This window comes from Cydia fagiglandana, chromosome Z, assembly GCF_963556715.1.
Source record: "Cydia fagiglandana chromosome Z, ilCydFagi1.1, whole genome shotgun sequence".
Classification (NCBI taxonomy): Eukaryota; Metazoa; Arthropoda; class Insecta; order Lepidoptera; family Tortricidae; genus Cydia; species Cydia fagiglandana.
Window position 1 is genome coordinate 20,739,063 of NC_085959.1, and position 17,361 is coordinate 20,756,423.

Sequence of the window (17,361 nt, forward strand, 5' to 3'; positions counted from 1 at the left end):
AAAGATCACTGTTACTGATACAAAATAAAACAACGCTGTATTATCAATAGGCGTCTACATAAGTGTAATGAATGAACTGATGAAATTATTGTTTGTTTCATTATAATTTTACCTCGTAGTCAACCTTAGAGAATTATTTGTTACAGAATTGACCCGAGGGCCATGGAACGCACTCTCAGTGGCCGAGGCATTGTTGGATTTTGTTTTCCGTAAGCAGGCCGAGCAAATGGCCCTCGGCGCGGCGTCAGCGTCAAGCGTGTGTTCCTTGCTTCCGTGGCCCTCGGATTCAAGTTCGATCAAGGCGCACTCTTCTCTGTTCGCCTTTTAATTAGATTTGATAAGAAACTGTTGAAATGAAAGCCGGTATTCTTAACTTGACATGTATATTTATTTTATACCACAATAAAAAAACATACTATGCTCCTATTTCTTAACATACATATATATAAAAAGAATTGTAGTTATAAGATAAAATTAATCAATTATTATAAACAAAACGTAATACTTAGCAAGCTTTAAGCTACAAAATTATTACAAGCAAAGTTCGTATGTCAGATAAAATTATCATTTAATAATAATTTCATCATAATATACTTACAAAGTCTTATTTAAGTACACAAAGCTTACAAAATCAACACAGAAATATAGCTATTTGGCACAACTTTACTTTCACATAGTCATGTTTTAGTGAGCTACTGAAAATGAAAAGCGATTAACGATTTAAGTATGTGAAATTATAATAACATTAGTTGAACGTAATTATCTCCTTAAACAATACAAATTAAAAAAAAAACATTTGTTGTACCTATACATACTATAATTTCTGAAAAATAAGAGTGCAACATTGAGTCATAGTAGGTACTTACTCATTGTAGTCTAATAGCACAACAAACGCAGCGGTTCGTAACTTCCTAACTCAACCTATTAAGTGTCGCAATTGAGAATGGCGTTGTGTTTGTCGAGATAGTCCGTTTAGTCGTAGTTTAAACATGTGTTAGAATTAATAATATTTTGCATAAACATACAAAAACCCCATATTTAAGACTATCACAAGAGCTACTTTTAAGTATTTGAAATGTGCGATTTCTCAAACGCACATTCAAAGAAAACGCCCACGCAACGTTTCACGATCATCCTTTCGATGATTCTTTTTCAGGTTCTGTAACTAAAATAGCATAAACAGTTCCCTTACAGTTTCGTCATGTTCTCAGTCTTCCCCTGGGTGTGTCGCAAAATTTTTATTAAGTAACTGTAACGATGCGTCTTTCGTTGGTAGCAACAAAATTTTGTAGTTCAACTGATAGGAAACATATTTTTAGGGAGGAACTGCTCAAATGTATATTTTTTTTACATATAGGTCATTAAAATTAACTACTTAATGGTAAATATTTTCGGTAACGATCACTCTCAAAGTCGATAATATGGTTGTTATACAAAGAGCAATGTTGGTTTTTGGTGCAATCATTAATTTTGAATCCAAGCAAGTCAGTGATTTTACAATAGAATAACTAGCGTAGCGAGAAAAGTTCCAGAACACATTGCTTTCAATATTTTAACCGTCTTCCAGGAGGAAGTTATCCATTTGACCGTTTTTTCAGTTCAAGCTTGTGTCGTGTTAGCTGACAGCTGTCGAATGATGATGACGTTGCTCATCAATGTCTATTTTTAATTTAAAAGTTCATACTTCGCATGTAGACAAACGATTGACAGAACCCTTCATTGTGCATGATCTGATGCGCATTTTTTTCTCTTATAGTTGTGTTTGCTCAGAGCAAAAAAAGGTCAACCACGGCGTTGCATGAACAAGAGATTTTCTTTAGCAGGATTGGTCCTTAGGACCCAAGGATGGATTTAAGAAGTGGAGCCACCCAGATTTTTGATGCAGGTGGAAGTTGGGGGGAGTTTAAGCGTCTGCGACGTTTGAGGTTAATATTTTTTTAAGTTTAGGTTCTAAGTCAAGTTTAGTATCATTTTCAACTAAATCAAAGATGTAGACATAGATTTCATCGAAATCGGTTCAGCGTTTATTGATTTCCCAAACAATCCTACACCTTGCCTTTCATTTTTAAGGTTTTTTTTTTGGAATAAAAACTATCCTATGTTCTTCCCCGGCACTCAAACTATTTCTATACCAAATTTTATCTAGATCGGTTCAGCGGTTATTGAACCCCCATACAAATTTCCTCCTCCCTTTTCACACCCTTAAGGGATGATTATTGAGATTAAAAGCATGCTATGTTATTCCCTGGGACTCAAATTATCTCTGTCTTCATATTTTATGTGTTTTTACTTCGGAATGGTGTCATTATGATATCAGAAATGAATTCGGCACCCCCGATTTATACGGAAACGATACCAAACTTGACCTAGTAGCTTAAATGATACAGATATCAAGATCAAGTTGAGAGCCCCCCCCCTAAAAATTTACATTGATGTAAATTCATCAAAAATCTCGGTGGCTCCACTTCTTGAATCCATCCCTGGGTCCTTATCCTGCCAAAGGAAATCTCTTGTTCATGCAACGCCGTATAGCTCCAGCGCCATCCGCTATTACCCATGATAGGTACATTAATTTAATTTCTCTTTAGTTAAAATTCTATGAATTATAATCATAGTCTGGACACTGTGTGACTAGAGCAGGCGTTATCATTTACAACTGTGTTGTAGGTGGCTAACCGATAAGGATACTATGATTATACATATAATGTCAATCACATATCTGAGCGTACTCAGTATTTATACAGCCTACTGATCCAATATTTCATTATTATTAATCGTTACAGTATATGTTAACTGATCTATAGCAATACGAGGGTCGCACTGAAATATTCGGGAATGGGACACTTAGAAATAACATAATAGAATGAGGCATATAATTTATAAAAATGTAACTCTTTATAAAACTTTTAAGGTATATTCCATTTGGTTGTCATTTATATTTAAAATTTACTGACAATTTGAAAATTGTATGTCGAACATTATTTGAATTTTTGGCCAAGTGATTTTTCGGATCACATTTTTAAACGGTTTTCAATATGCCCTCAGCGAACAAATAAAAGTTACAATGGGCTTCTGTTATTTTTTTATGAACTAGAGTTCATCGTACGCTCGTTTGCAGTTAAAATTATATATGAAAGTCACTTTCATTTTATCCCATGGGTGATCTTAAAGAAGCATGTCATTCCAAAGCGACGTCAAAATTTAAGATCGCATTTGTGCTGTTAATTAAAAAGACTGCCAAAAAAGTTGCATATCGGCAGATTTCGACATTCCTAAATATTCATATGACAACAGTAAAAAAATCTTTTATATATAGATATATGTAAAAAAAACTTCAATTCCGTTGGCTACTCTACGAATTTCATACAAAACCACTAAGGCCCCAAAATCGCCATACAAAAAGGACTTTGGGATTATGAGCCGTGTGCATTACAGAATGATTACTTTCAAAAGAAAATTTATATGCGTGGTCAGTTTGAGTTTAAGTATGCATTAAAATAAAGATTGACTGTCTAGATGCGACAGTTTTCTCTATTCCCGACATTTTCAGTGCAACCCTCGTAAATAACTGTACTGTGTTACTTTAAGTGAATCCTTAGTGTACCTACTGGACTAGTATGCACGATCCGTTAGGAAGAGCTCATAAAGAAGGAACACTTTCTTTGAAAATAGGCAATAGGCAAGGTATCGAGTTTGGACACGACATTCCATTCTATAAAATAATTAGTGATAAAAAGAAACCTGATATTGTAAAGTAGACTGCGTAATTAGAACAAAACTAAAACATACAACATGGTAGAACTTTTGTTTACTCGGCGCTGAATACATTTTCACTTTAAGAAAAAGTTACGAATGGGTACTTAATTTAGAATGACTTAACTGTAAATGTATTCGTAATAAAAACATAATATTATTATATACTCGTATTTATACGTACAATTCCTTTGTATACTTAGTTATTATATTTAGACAGGAGTTTGTGTTTTCGTGTAATATTAGGTAATTTACCAAATATAGTAGGTGTTAATATCAGCCAGCAATGCATGACTTCAAAACGCAACTATGGAGAAAGTAGGTATGTTACTTTTGTATGAATGAAGATTTGAAATATTGACTACATGAAACAATAAAGTAAGTTCTTGTCGAAAAAATATAAATTTAGCAATTTCGCTGACCATTATGCACGGCTCTGAACCTATGATTGAACTAGGCTCTATTGAGCCATACCTGACTTAAAAGTAGGTGTCATCAGTATTTATTACCAAGCAAGTCATAAACGCGTGCATGTGTAAATTAAGTTATGTGTGCTCAAACATTTTGTGCAGAGGTAGAATATAATAATAACATTTATTATTTTATTTTATTACATAGCAACACAATAATGACAAGCATTTTTATTTCTAGTTACTTAGTGTTAGTATTATTTCTAAAAATCTAGACCAGGGTTTCCCGATGTGTTCTCATTAACAACCTCTATCCGATTTCCCAATGCCGCCGCGGACCTAATGAGCCCTGCTCGGTGCTCGTCTGGTTGAGAAGATCTGATCTAAGCTATATTTTACTAATGCAGATATATTTCGAGTCTAAAAATAAGGATATATGAATTCATACTTTTTATTTTATAACTATATCACGTATATTTTTCATAATGAATTTGACATCATTTCATAATATGCTGTATTGAAAAATGTGGCACATAATCTATACTAATATTTATGACGGTTAGAGTATGTTATAGGAGTGACTGTGACAAAATTTAGTGGAAGACTTCCTCCAGGACTTAACACTTACCGCGCGGTAGGCACACAACGATTACCAATGCAATGGAGTTGCGAATGCTATAGCATAATTACAAGATTCACGTAAAAATAATATTTATAACGAATAAACGTACACCGATAAGCAGAAATATAAAACTGGATTATTAACCTTCTTATCACAGTCTAATTGTATAAAATATGCGTAAGTATACCTCTACAGCCATCAAAAATATTAATTAGTTACGTCTGACGTTACAATCCTTTTGGAAGTAGGTAAAACAAAATCAGTCACATTCATAAAATTTTACATCAGTATAAAAATGTTTGCGACAATTATTTCGTTGTCCTAGAAAACAATTTCAATTAAAATAACATTTACGAATAAACTCGGGCGTGAAACTGGTTTTCTGATTGCAATTAAATTATATATTTCATCACGTATAATACATATAACGATGCACGGATATTCAATGATATATTTTTATCCTAGGAGGCACGATATTCTAGTACATAATAAAAATTTTGGTGTTTATCATAGCTATATGTAAATACTTACTGGTAGGTAGATATTAAAGGTATGATTTCAAAGTGTATTGAAATTGTGGTTCCAAGGGCAAAAAAGGTTGGGAACGTACTTAAATTGCAGAATATATGTTTAACCTATATAAGATTAGGTAACAGTTTGTCTGTCTTAGTCAATAGTAAAAAAATTAAGACACAACATATTATATTACGTGTTGGTAGCTACACTTAAGGATCTATACGACTTATTCTAAAGTAGGTAGATCTGTACAATAATATTAGCCAATCGGAGAAGATCTTACATCATTCATTAAAAAACTAACTACACCCCGCAAAACATTAAAATTATATGCCTAAGTTAAGTAATATTAATAAAATAACCTTGATTTTGTAAATAAACAATAGATATTGATTTTCGAAGGTAATATTAATGATTATGCGAGACATAAATTATTCGATAGCTACATATAACGTTTCATTACAAATAAATACCTAATGTTTATCTTTATTTAAATTAAATCAGTGTAAATATGAATTAGAGGACCTAAAGATAAAGGTAATTATTTTACCCCAAAAATCACGTCGTATTACATATGTATCTAATGCAGGTAATGGAATGTGAAAATTCGGCAAAACATGAAACATTAGTATCATGGTCGTAACTGTATGATCGGTTCTAGCTAAAGATAGGTAGGTACCTGTCTAAAATCGTTAAAACACTATCAGTAATAACCCTACTAATGATTTTAAGTAGGTGACAGATGACATTAGGTACAGTCAAAGAATTAAATTTCCGACCCATTTCGTGCCTTGTCACAATGACAATCAATATGAAAGTCGTATTTTTAAATACTGGCTTTTTAAATATAGTATTTTTAAATATAGGGACTGATATTTATTATACACATATGAACATGACAATATTAGGGTACAAATTTGTTAGGATATTTTTTTTTATATTATAGCGTTACAGGCTGTTGCGTTATGTATTGTGTGATTTTAACACAAAGAAATTAGCGATCAAAAATATACCCAAATATTTGGAAATGAGATAAGGTACTAGTGATCAATATCAAAACGAGTGATCTGATTAAACGGCTTTCATATTTAATCCCTACAAAAAAAATTAGGTACCTCATAATTTTATATGAAACTGTTAAAATTACTGAAACACAAAATAAACCGATTTTCATGGAATCATCCAACAACAAGACAAACTAAATTTGTGCAAATGTAGACGTGTGCAAATTTCGCCATTACTATTGTTAAACTATTCAATACCCAAAGTTTAAAAATGTTGATCGAATTAATTTAGATTAGTTTTTTATAAACTTACAATGTCGTAGTTAGCCTACGTAAAAAATGTAAAGCGGGGTCCTCAATATACTAAAAGTTATGAGTGCTCATTTTATATTTACATGACTGTGTCATACAAAATGATGGCGACGGTTATCAATATGGTCACAAAATTATCTATACTTACATTATATTTTCACTATGCGGCTGAACACAATGTTAAAAAAATTAAACATTTAGGCACAGTGTCCGAATCGAACTGAGTTTAAAAAGCTTAAAATGTTTAGTTGGAATGTTTAATTGGTCTTTCTAATTTAATTAAATTTAGCATAGATAGAGCATTATGCTTCCTATGTTATGCTTTTATTTATTTTTATTACTCATATTATTGTTTCGGACACTGTGTCAAATTGCTTGTAATACATTATTTTTTCGCATCACTTTTTTGTATATATACATTGCGACATCTTGACTAAAATTTTTAATTATACCTACCACGTGCCCACGAGGAACACGTATACATATTTTTGATCATATTTAAAGACTTAAATGTTCTATAAACTTTTTTGGAATTCGCCTATGTAACACTATGCAAAAACTAGATTAAAAAAATAAGTTAATTTTTTTGAGTGACAGTTACATATAAAAATCCAAGAGAAAACCAAACAAAACTTTTTCTAGGCCTAATTGACCTACTCGTCAACTAACAGGTATAACTATTAAAATCTCTCGGGTTCCCCGTGGGCACCTTGTAAGTTCGTCAATAAATCAAATACATAATTATTGTGATTTACGTGACTTTAGATATTAATTTGTAAAGGTGCTTTAGTTATTTAGCGCCGTTCGTTTTTGTATCTATGACCTGTTAACATAAGAAGGCATGTGGCACACCTAGACAAGAGGCGCTAGTAAAATAATTTGATTAAAGTAACAATTAATAAATAGTTATAGTATAGCTGAACTCAGACGATTTTTCGGCCTTTGACTCTGGTCTGTTAAACAAAGGCATTATCCTCTTAACCAGTGCAATTGGTTATCTAAAGGATCTGAGGTTAGCTGTACTATATACGAGTATGTATAATGACAAATTAATTTATTCTGTAATAAAATATAAAATAAAGGTACTTTAATTCGCCTATAAAGCTCTCATAATATTATATATATTTTAAATACAAACTTAAATGTATATATATATACCTGATAATTATATACAGGCGTGCTTACCTACCGCCAGCGCCCCATAAAGGATGAATCACGTTAGAACGGGCCGGAGCTTACGGCGCATCGTCCACCACCATGGAAAGCATCACGTGATCGCCTGTCATGACGCTAGAAAAGTAAGCGCTGGAAGCTTCGGCCCGAACACGGCCTGTTCTAACGTGAGTCATCCTAAAACCAAGCCGGTCGTTGTTCTGCCCCTTCCTATAAAAAAAATGTGTGTAAATGTACTTGTGAACGCAAGCTCGCAGTTCACGCTGGCGGTAAGTGACTGTGAGGCCACACTAAATTAAATTAGGTATATTCCGAAAGTACTATCCTGAAGTAGATAAACTATACAGATATAAAACAACTGCTGCAAGGTCACAGAATGTCAGTCTCATAAACTTTATTGGTTGTTGCTATAGTGTCAGACGCAGGTGGCCTCTCCAAGTCCGATGGCGCGGGCGTGTTCTGCGTCGGCTTTTGATGCTCAGCGTCACACGCCAAGTGTGTCATACTACCGGAAATGTTTGTTGCAGTAAGATTCAGATTCATTTTAGTTAGTAGGTTCGATTCACTACCGGTTTTCTTTAAGTCAGGCTGCGCTGTTGGTGGAAGCGACGGTCCGCTACGTTGGATCATCTGTAGTCGCGCATACTGTTCTTGGAGCGCTTTTTGTTTTTTTAGTAGCTCCTGGTGCCGTTGTTCGAGGAGAGACTGCCGTATAGCTGTCTTCTCCTCGCTAAGATTGGAATCGGGAGGTGAGGAATCTGCATTCGGTGGTGACGAAGGAGAGGTAGGGGAAGCTAAAGGCGAGCGAGATGTGGTGCGCGGTGGAGGAGGGGGTGGCGCCCGGCGCGCGGCGAGCGCGAGCAGCTCGGGGTGGCGCTCCGGCACGGGCGGCTTGGGCGGGTGCTGGCCGCGTGCGCGCACCGGCGGCGACGCGTCGGTGTCGCTGCCGCTGGGGTATGAATGCAGCCGACGCAAGGGGCCCTCGCCACCGGGCGCAGCGCCCCTGCAGCTGCGCTCCGCGGGCTTGGCGAACGTCTGCAGCTCGTCTAGTAGCGCGTCGAGGGCGTTCTCTGGCCGCAGCTCCGCTGCTCCCCGGGACGCAGTACCTCGCCCGCTGCCGGTGCCCTGCGCACCATTCCACGCACTTCTAGCTGTGTCCCGCAATCTCCAACAGACATTATAAAAGCGAGGTTGCAAATAACGTAATGTTAAAAATCTATGTATGTTTGATCTGCAGGCTTTAATCCACAGACACGCATCGGCAGTTAAATACACGTACTACTTAATGCTTTTGCGCCTCCACATGGATTGAAGCCCAAAATATATCTTTACTGCAACCACACTTTTAAAATAATATTTCAAACATCGATTCCATCAAGACATTCACAATAAAGAAATATAAAAAATATTTCAGAAAAACACTTATTAGCTAAATAAAATGGTTTTATACAATCATACCCGGGTAGAACAAGTAGAAATAAAATTAGCTTTTTGTTGCTCAATAATATAAGTCTACAAAGAAGATTGTAAGTTAAGGTGGATGTCAATGGTGGTCAAGCCGATTAGATTACAAAATAATGTCATAAGATGTGGAGTTATTTGAGAACCAAGTAAAAAATATTACGTCTACATGTATCTGGATATCCGGTTACTATCCGGTATCTGTCCTATCTAGCTTTTCCGGCTGAATACTGAACAGTTGAATCGTCGAATCCAACCAAATACTATAAAGGAATTAAGAACAACATAAATTAACAAAATATGTACTAAATACTAATGAATTAATAATATATTTTTTATCATACATTCATAACAAAGTTAGTTAGCTAAGAACTCGCAATTCAAACATTTAAACATCTACAAATAAATTTATTCTTTTTGTGTAGATATGTAGATGTTTGGTTTTAAATTTTGTATCCTTTCCGATATTTTAGATTCCGCAGATATATATGTATAGGTAGAGTTTAGTTGAAGTGACATCTTTAAAAGTTTTGAATAAACTAACAATCAGTGACTGAAATTTTGTAATATTATAGTGTGTTTGATGCCTTTATTTTAGATTTGCGAAGACAGAAAGGAACATTTACCCAATGAAGGATTTTAAAGGCATATAATAATCGATATAAAATATGCCAAGAAAGTTGTACGAAATTTATACGGGCACATCCACCTTAATAAATCAATAACATCCTCGACAATAAGAAAACAATAGGTACGAGTAATGTAACTGTCCTTTAACCATTATCAAAATCCCTTCTAGCAAAAAGCTACTTACGACAGAGGGATGTTACGCATTTACTGTGTGCTTTCCACTATTTGTATCTAAATACCTATTTGTTGTGTCTGTCTCTGTGCATAATTGGACCATCACCATACACAACCATCATCCGTTTTGTAATTTGTTTTCCTATATTAGTATCTGAGTAGCACCGTGCAGATTTAAAGACAGGCAATTTAAAGTAAGTTAAAATATAGGAACTAAGGTAACTTTGATCATTTTTAGTACTAAACGGAAATAATAAGGCTGTCAATCTTTTCTAATGCTTGTCTACGTTCTTTCTGATCTCCCATCTAAACTTTTATTTAGAAAGGTATCATAAAGCACACGGTTTATTCTAAAAATCCTTTTTGTAAAGCGTAAGTCCTTCGGTCTTTTGTAAATCTCGTGAGCTCGAACCACTTATTACTTCAAAACAGTGAGCACTCAAAATTAGCACTCAAAGCAATAAGAACTTTGCTCTCTTGTGGCACAAATCAATTCTTACTGATATAAGACGGATATCTGGAGACGTCAGAAGCTGTTGATACTCGTATGCAGGTTTTTTGTCAGTCATTTATATTTACCGCAAAAGTCGCAAAACATCGATGTTATCTTTGCTCTGCAACGATCTTCTTGGAACGACGATGTTGAACGAGACCGTACGTATATTACGTTGATATGTTATCTTGATATTCATGTAACAAGTTACATTACCGACTTCAAATTTTTACATTATTATTATTTGTAAAGATGTTAGGTTAGTTTGTTAATGTACTTGAATTAATTATTCAGCAACAAAAAGACTAAAGTTTTAATAGTCCAAAGGGTAGAACGTGATAATAAGAACCAAAACGTGGTGGTTAGCATCGGACAGGGCTGGTAGGCAAACACGGTTTAATTCATTACTTCCAATACTTATATAATGTGACATGAAAGATATAAAATTAATATACATACGTTAAATTTTGTGAATTATAAGATGCATAAAAAGTGATATTTCAATGTAAAAGGAAATGTTGTCACTCTTAACAATTGTGATGATTTTGCCATTAGTCAAAGTGTTTTTAAGTACCTTTTTCTAAATACTCAACAAAGCTAATGTCCAATGACATTGCTACCAAATAAAACTAATCTAAGGCTAAGCTCAAAAGACTGCTTTAACTAGTTGCTCTAAAATAAAATGAATATTAACAGAAGTGCAAAATGTACGTGATAAGGTTTAGAGTTAGGTATAATAAAAAGTGTTAAGCGAATAAAAGTGTGTAAAAGAATTACCTGTGCTCCTGTATCCTGTGATTGTACAATATCACTTTTTGAGATAGCATTCAACATAATAGCCAATCGGAAATCATTTATAGGATTATGTAAGAGATTATATCTTTCTAGTTCAAACAAAGGAGGGCAAAGGTTGTGAAGGAATGCAAAAAATTGGTGGGATTGACAAATTACGCAGTTAGAACGTAAGTTGTTAACGAAAACTTAGTATGTTATGAAAAAGACAGTGGTCGTAAAGCTTTCATTCTACTCCTGAAGAACTAGGTTGCGAGCTGCAGCCCCTGGTATCGAGAGCACGCTGCAACAAACAAACGGCGGTGCACTAAGGTCGCCAAGCGGATAACGTCGCATGCGGTTACTCTACAAGTCAACATTCAAAACAAATTATATCGTGTAAATGCCACGTTCACGTTGCGTTTCTCATTACAAATTAAGCATGAATGAAAAAAATGTTTGTATTTAGGTAAATATTTTCCGATTACCATTTAATTATTTAATCGCGTACTTGTATATTTACAGATATATTACGTTACACATTGAAAGCAACTAAATTAAAAAAATTGAGGCGTAAGTAAGTAACGCTCGTAAAACGTGTACGTATGTATTGAAATTTATACTTAATTCAATTGAGTGCAGAAACGTAAAGGTGGCATAATGTTGACTTAACTGGTAATTTATAAAAAATCAAAGCCGACTTAAAGATAAAATAGGCAACATACTTTTGAGAGAGTTCAAAAGTGACTTTAAAAATGAAGAATACTTTTTATGAACAAAACAAAATTATTTCTAATGTCTTGGATACATAACAAAACTTTTGAATACAACCGTAAGGCATTTGAAGGACTACATTTGATTTATATGTTACTTAACATACATATAATATATTAGTGGAGTGTGCTCAGGCCATAAAAAGATCAACTACGGCGTTCACTGAATAAGAGATTTCCTTAGGCAGAATCAATCTTTGTGTTCCTAAAATGAATTTAAAGTGGAGCCACCCAGATTTTCGACGCAGGTGGGGGTGGGAGGGTTTTAAGGGTCAGTAGGGTCTGAGATTAATATTTTTTTAAGTATAGGTTCTATGTCAAGTTTAGTATCATTTTCAACTAAATCAAAGATGTAGGTTCAGCCGTTTGTTTTTGTTTTTTTAGTAGCTCCTCGTGCCGTTGTTCGAGGAGAGACTGCCGTAAAGCTGTCTTCTCCTCGCTAAGATAGGAATCGGGAGGTGAGGAATCTGCATTCGGTGGTGACGAAGGAGAGGTAGGTGAAGCTAAAGGCGAGCGAGATGTGGTGCGCGGTGGAGGAGGGGGTGGCGCCCGGCGCGCGGCGAGCGCGATCAGCTCGGGGTGGCGCTCGGGCACGGGCGGCTTGGGCGGGTGCTGGCCTCGTGCGCGCACCGGCGGCGACGCGTCGGTGTCGCTGCCGCTGGGGTATGAGTGCAGCCGACGCAAGTCAAGTTGGTTCCCCACACAATCTTACACCTTCCTTTTCACTTTTAAGATTTTTTTTAATAAAAACTATCCAATATCTTCCCCAGGACTCAGAATATCTCCAAATTTTATCTAAATCGGTTCAGCGGTTATTGGATCCCCATACAAATTTTCACCTCCCTTATCGCACCCTTAAGGGATGATTTTTGAGATTAAAAGTATGATATGTTATTCCCTGGGGCTCAAACTATCTCTGTACCAAATTTTAAGTAAATTGGTTTAGCGGTTTAAGCGTGAAGAGGAATTTAATAAAAAAGTATTTTATGTGTTTTTACTACGGAATGGTGTCTATATCATAAATGAAAATGGCCTAGTAGCTTAAATGACATAGATATCAAGATCAAGTTGAGAGCCCCCACCCCTCCTAAAATTTACATCAAAAATCTCGGTGGCTCCACTTCTTAAATCCATCTTTAGGTTCTAAGGACCAATCGTGCCAAAGGAAATCTCTTGTTCACGCAACGCCGTATGTTAGGCCCAGCACCTTCCGCTATACACCGTGTTTTTTTTTTCCGTTATTTTCAAGGGTGCATTCCTGAGCTTAAATTGAGTAATTTTCTCAAAGACACCGATATTCTAATTAACTCCATTTCGGAGATATTCAATAATTATTTTTTTTCCTATAAGGCCTTTACAAGCGTGTACACTTGCCTTAGGGCCGGTTTAGATATTGATTAGTGTTTAGAATGAGTTATACATTTGCTCCTAAACTAAAGTACAAACTCGGTCGATCAATGCTCGAAATGACATTGAAATGTGACAGATTTCAACTGTTTGGTTGAGTTAAATGTAATACCCTTGTTACAACAACGCTATATGCTACATTTATTAACTTTTTGAACTTTTTTTATTTAAAAAAAGCAAAAAATTTTTTTTTTTTAATTAACTATGCCAATTAGTTCTCTTAAACCATACCCCGAAGTTAACCGAATTCTATAAAAACACGGTGTATATATCTCTATTGACTTTAGCATTAAATATGCAAATAAATTTCCGATGTAGTTCTTGTATTATAAATAATTGTAGGTATGTTTAAATCGGCCTTAGAAGTCCGAATTAGTTAATAACAGGTAAATAACGTATATCACAATATCGTATATAATAAAACACGGGTTTAAAAGTTTTACATGCATGATGTAAACGTGGAGAAAACAACTAAACTCATTTCAATCTACAAACAATGTAAAGGGTTGTAACTATTTATGACATGGTTTACATCGGACTTTAATACACAAATACATAGGTAGTGACGTAAAATATGCATGACTACAGAGAGACAGACACACTATGTCTGCCAAGAGCTATTAAAAACAAATATATTTAGCCAATTTAGTTATAAACTCATATACAGCGGATCTTCCACTAGTTATGTACTGAACACAAAAGTCACGAATATGTTATAATATAATTCATGGTTAGCCTTTATTTTATTACTTAGTGTTTTATGACATTGTAGGTGAAAATCACACCCTGAGATACCGAACGGGCCTGTAACACAAGCAAATATTTTAACGAATGATTACTGAGTTTTATCAGTCACCCTCTGCAGGTCTAAAAGTATTAAAATTATTCAATCCTATCCACTATCTATTAGTTATCGATATAACTAGATCTTGTCAGTGAAAACTCAAAGAAAAGTTGCAAATTCAGTATGTTTTTACAAGCTTTTTGAAGTGAAAACTTCTTTAGCGGCGCTGGGCACTTTTTGAGGCGGGGAAAAAATGATAAACTCGAGAAAGCGTAACGCGACCACGTGACCGTAGCGTTTAGATGGCATTTAAATCATTAAAGAAAAACTGAATGACATTACATGAAAACATGATGACATTGCCTTTATTAATGGGACGTCGAATGAGGGAGAGCGGATCTGACGCCCGCGCGGGTTCGTACAGTCAACAACAGAGCTATGAATACAGGCAAAGTGCTAAAAATATGTATACACGATTAATGTACAGGCAATAAAGTACTGTATACATATTTTTGACATTTTGCCTGTATTCATAGCTCTGTTGTTGACTGTACCTGGTGCAAAAGTTGTCCATCGCCATTCAACGCGGTAAAGCGGCTAGTGTGATGGGTAATGGGTACCTTTGCGCCAGGGACAACTCGGGGGCGGACTGTTTGACGAGGCTTAAGCTAGTCGTAAGTTTTTGTAGATTTTTTTTTATTTATATTTTTGTATTGACGTTTATTGAATAAATAACGAAACAATTTGTAATACTTGAATAATTATATAAAACTGTGTGTTACATGAAAAAGGTTCTAATCTTGTCCGGGTTGAAATAGTTACGAGGATCTCACAGTTACATTCTAACTTTATACCACTCAAATATAATTCAATAAAGCTACATGTTGATGAAATCGCTAATAAAAGTGAACTCTAGTACTGGTGAATAAAACTCAAAATATCATGACCAAATATTTAGATGCCAGGTCTGCAATGTAACTTTACAATTTCTATTCGAATTATAAACAATTAAAGCTACAAATTTGAGTTTTCACTTCTGTCGGCACTCTCGGAGTGCAACCCGTTGTTTTTTTTAAATTGTGTTAATACTATAACATACTTTTTTATGTACCTACTCAAAGTATAGTAAGTTTTTAATATGCATCACTGTAGACCAAATATGATGTTAAGATATTGAATATAATATAGCCTAAACTTTTTTAAATGTAACTGTGAATAATACCCTCCCTAATCAGCTAAATATCTCCCGTTAAAATGTTTGCTGAGTTCCTAAGGCCTAAATACGCCGTATATGAATATATATATACAATTTAAGTAGGTACTAAAATAGTCACGAAAGTGAAAAGTGCCCATGATTATCATTGCCCAATCGAAATGAGCTTCTTGATTTCTTTTCAACTGTCTGGGCTAGGTCTGGGTACTGACAGAAGCTAGAATTAAAATTAGTTGATAAGTTAAACATATTTAATTAGTAACTACTATGTATTCTTCTGTCAATACAGGTTAATCGTTAGAAATGCTTTCATGAAAACGAGCATGTCGAGCTAACGGAAATGGATTGCAAAGATTTCGTAATAAAAATATCTTGTGACTGCTACGTTTTCAAAAAAACATTGTGAATAAGCTAAAATTTAAGAGATTACTTAGTGTTTTACTAATAAAAAGCAAAGTATTAAATCTCCATGCATACCGCTTCATGTAATACTGTCTGAACTGTAAAAAGATGCGAATCATTAAGTTAAAGGGAACTCGTATTGCTATCTTGAAGCGATTTTAGGACAGAGGTAGCTAAAGCGCTGTGCTATCTTCGAGTGCACCAACATGCCTACATAACAATAGCAAAATGGGTGTTACGTTACATAACCAAGGTAGATGAAAGATTTAAAACAATAATGTGGAATAAAAAATAAAAAGATAAATATAGAAAATGAATAATAGTATGGATATAATTATTACGAAGATTTTCATTACTCGTTAATAACTATCGCTTCTCTGAAGTATCGGCTGTCTTTCCACGCGAACTGAAGAGTACCATCACAGAAAAAACCACGAAATCCTTTGTTAAAATAACTTGTTCAATTTGTGTGACGTAAAATATTATTATTGAGGTATTTCAAAATAGGGTTGGTCTTATTTATTCAAATGGTGCCATTTGGTAAATTATGGAACTGATAGTCATAAACATACTAATTACACATAAATTACAGTAGATATTTATTTTCCCTCAAATACTTGTAGTGTCCGAATTATGAATATGATACTTTAGATTTTAGATGAAATATTGAAGAGGGGTTTAGACTTCTCTGCTCAATACCTTCTAAAAATTTCATGCTATCCTAAATTCAACCATCCAATCAAAGCATTTGCAGTGAAATGTATATAAGTAGGTACTAAATTACGTGCACGATCTATTTTTTTTTAACATTACAATGTACACATATTCATAAAAAAAGATTAATTAAATTGTTCAGTGTTTTCATTTTTCTTCTTCGACTCGGGACGACATACGAAAATTTAGTTTCCGCAGTTCCGCCGTCTGCTTGAGAAATAATATTCTATCTAAAGTTATTCCGGCTTATTGTCACGGTTCATGGGAGCCTGGGGTCTGCTTGGCAACTAATCCCGAGAATTGGCGTAGCCACTAGTTTTTACGAAAACGACTGCCCTCTGACCTTTCAACTCACAGGGGAAACTAGGACTTATTGAGATTTCAACTTTCACAGTTTTTGCACATTATTGTAATGAAACTGGACTTTAATTTTGTTAGGCTCGCATAATATTTTTAATAGGTATTGGGTAAGGAAGCCAGTCTTTATTGACAATAGATTGCGTCTGTTTTGTAGGAAACCATGAACATCGTAAACGAGCTCAGGCGCGCCTGCTGTTTGGGTGTCACTATAAGTATTTAATGGAACGCAGGATTGTAATGACGAAATTCTATTCAGTTATAGTTCAACAAATTCCATTTAATTTGACTCACACCTGCTTGGAATTACGTAATATTTTAAGTCGGCATGACTTTGTATTGTAGTCTTGTGGTAGTTTGGTAATGCATTTCTAATGCCGGAAAACTGGGAC

General features: G+C 34.7%; 1 protein-coding gene across 7 annotated transcripts in view; it reads right to left on the reverse strand.

Moving 5' to 3' along the window:
• Positions 1-372: 372 nt before the first annotated feature.
• LOC134679298 (coiled-coil domain-containing protein AGAP005037) overlaps positions 373-17,361 on the reverse strand; it is a 109,153-nt gene continuing 92,164 nt past the window's right edge. For 6 of the 7 annotated variants that reach the window (XM_063538197.1, XM_063538196.1, XM_063538200.1 and 3 more), the window contains one exon: positions 373-8,915. In XM_063538197.1, the coding sequence (XP_063394267.1) occupies positions 8,160-8,915 (756 nt within the window). In that variant the 3' untranslated portion in view covers positions 373-8,159. Of the gene's footprint in view, positions 8,916-8,936; positions 11,624-17,361 lie in introns of those variants that run through there. The other variant, XM_063538201.1, reaches the window with a different exon arrangement.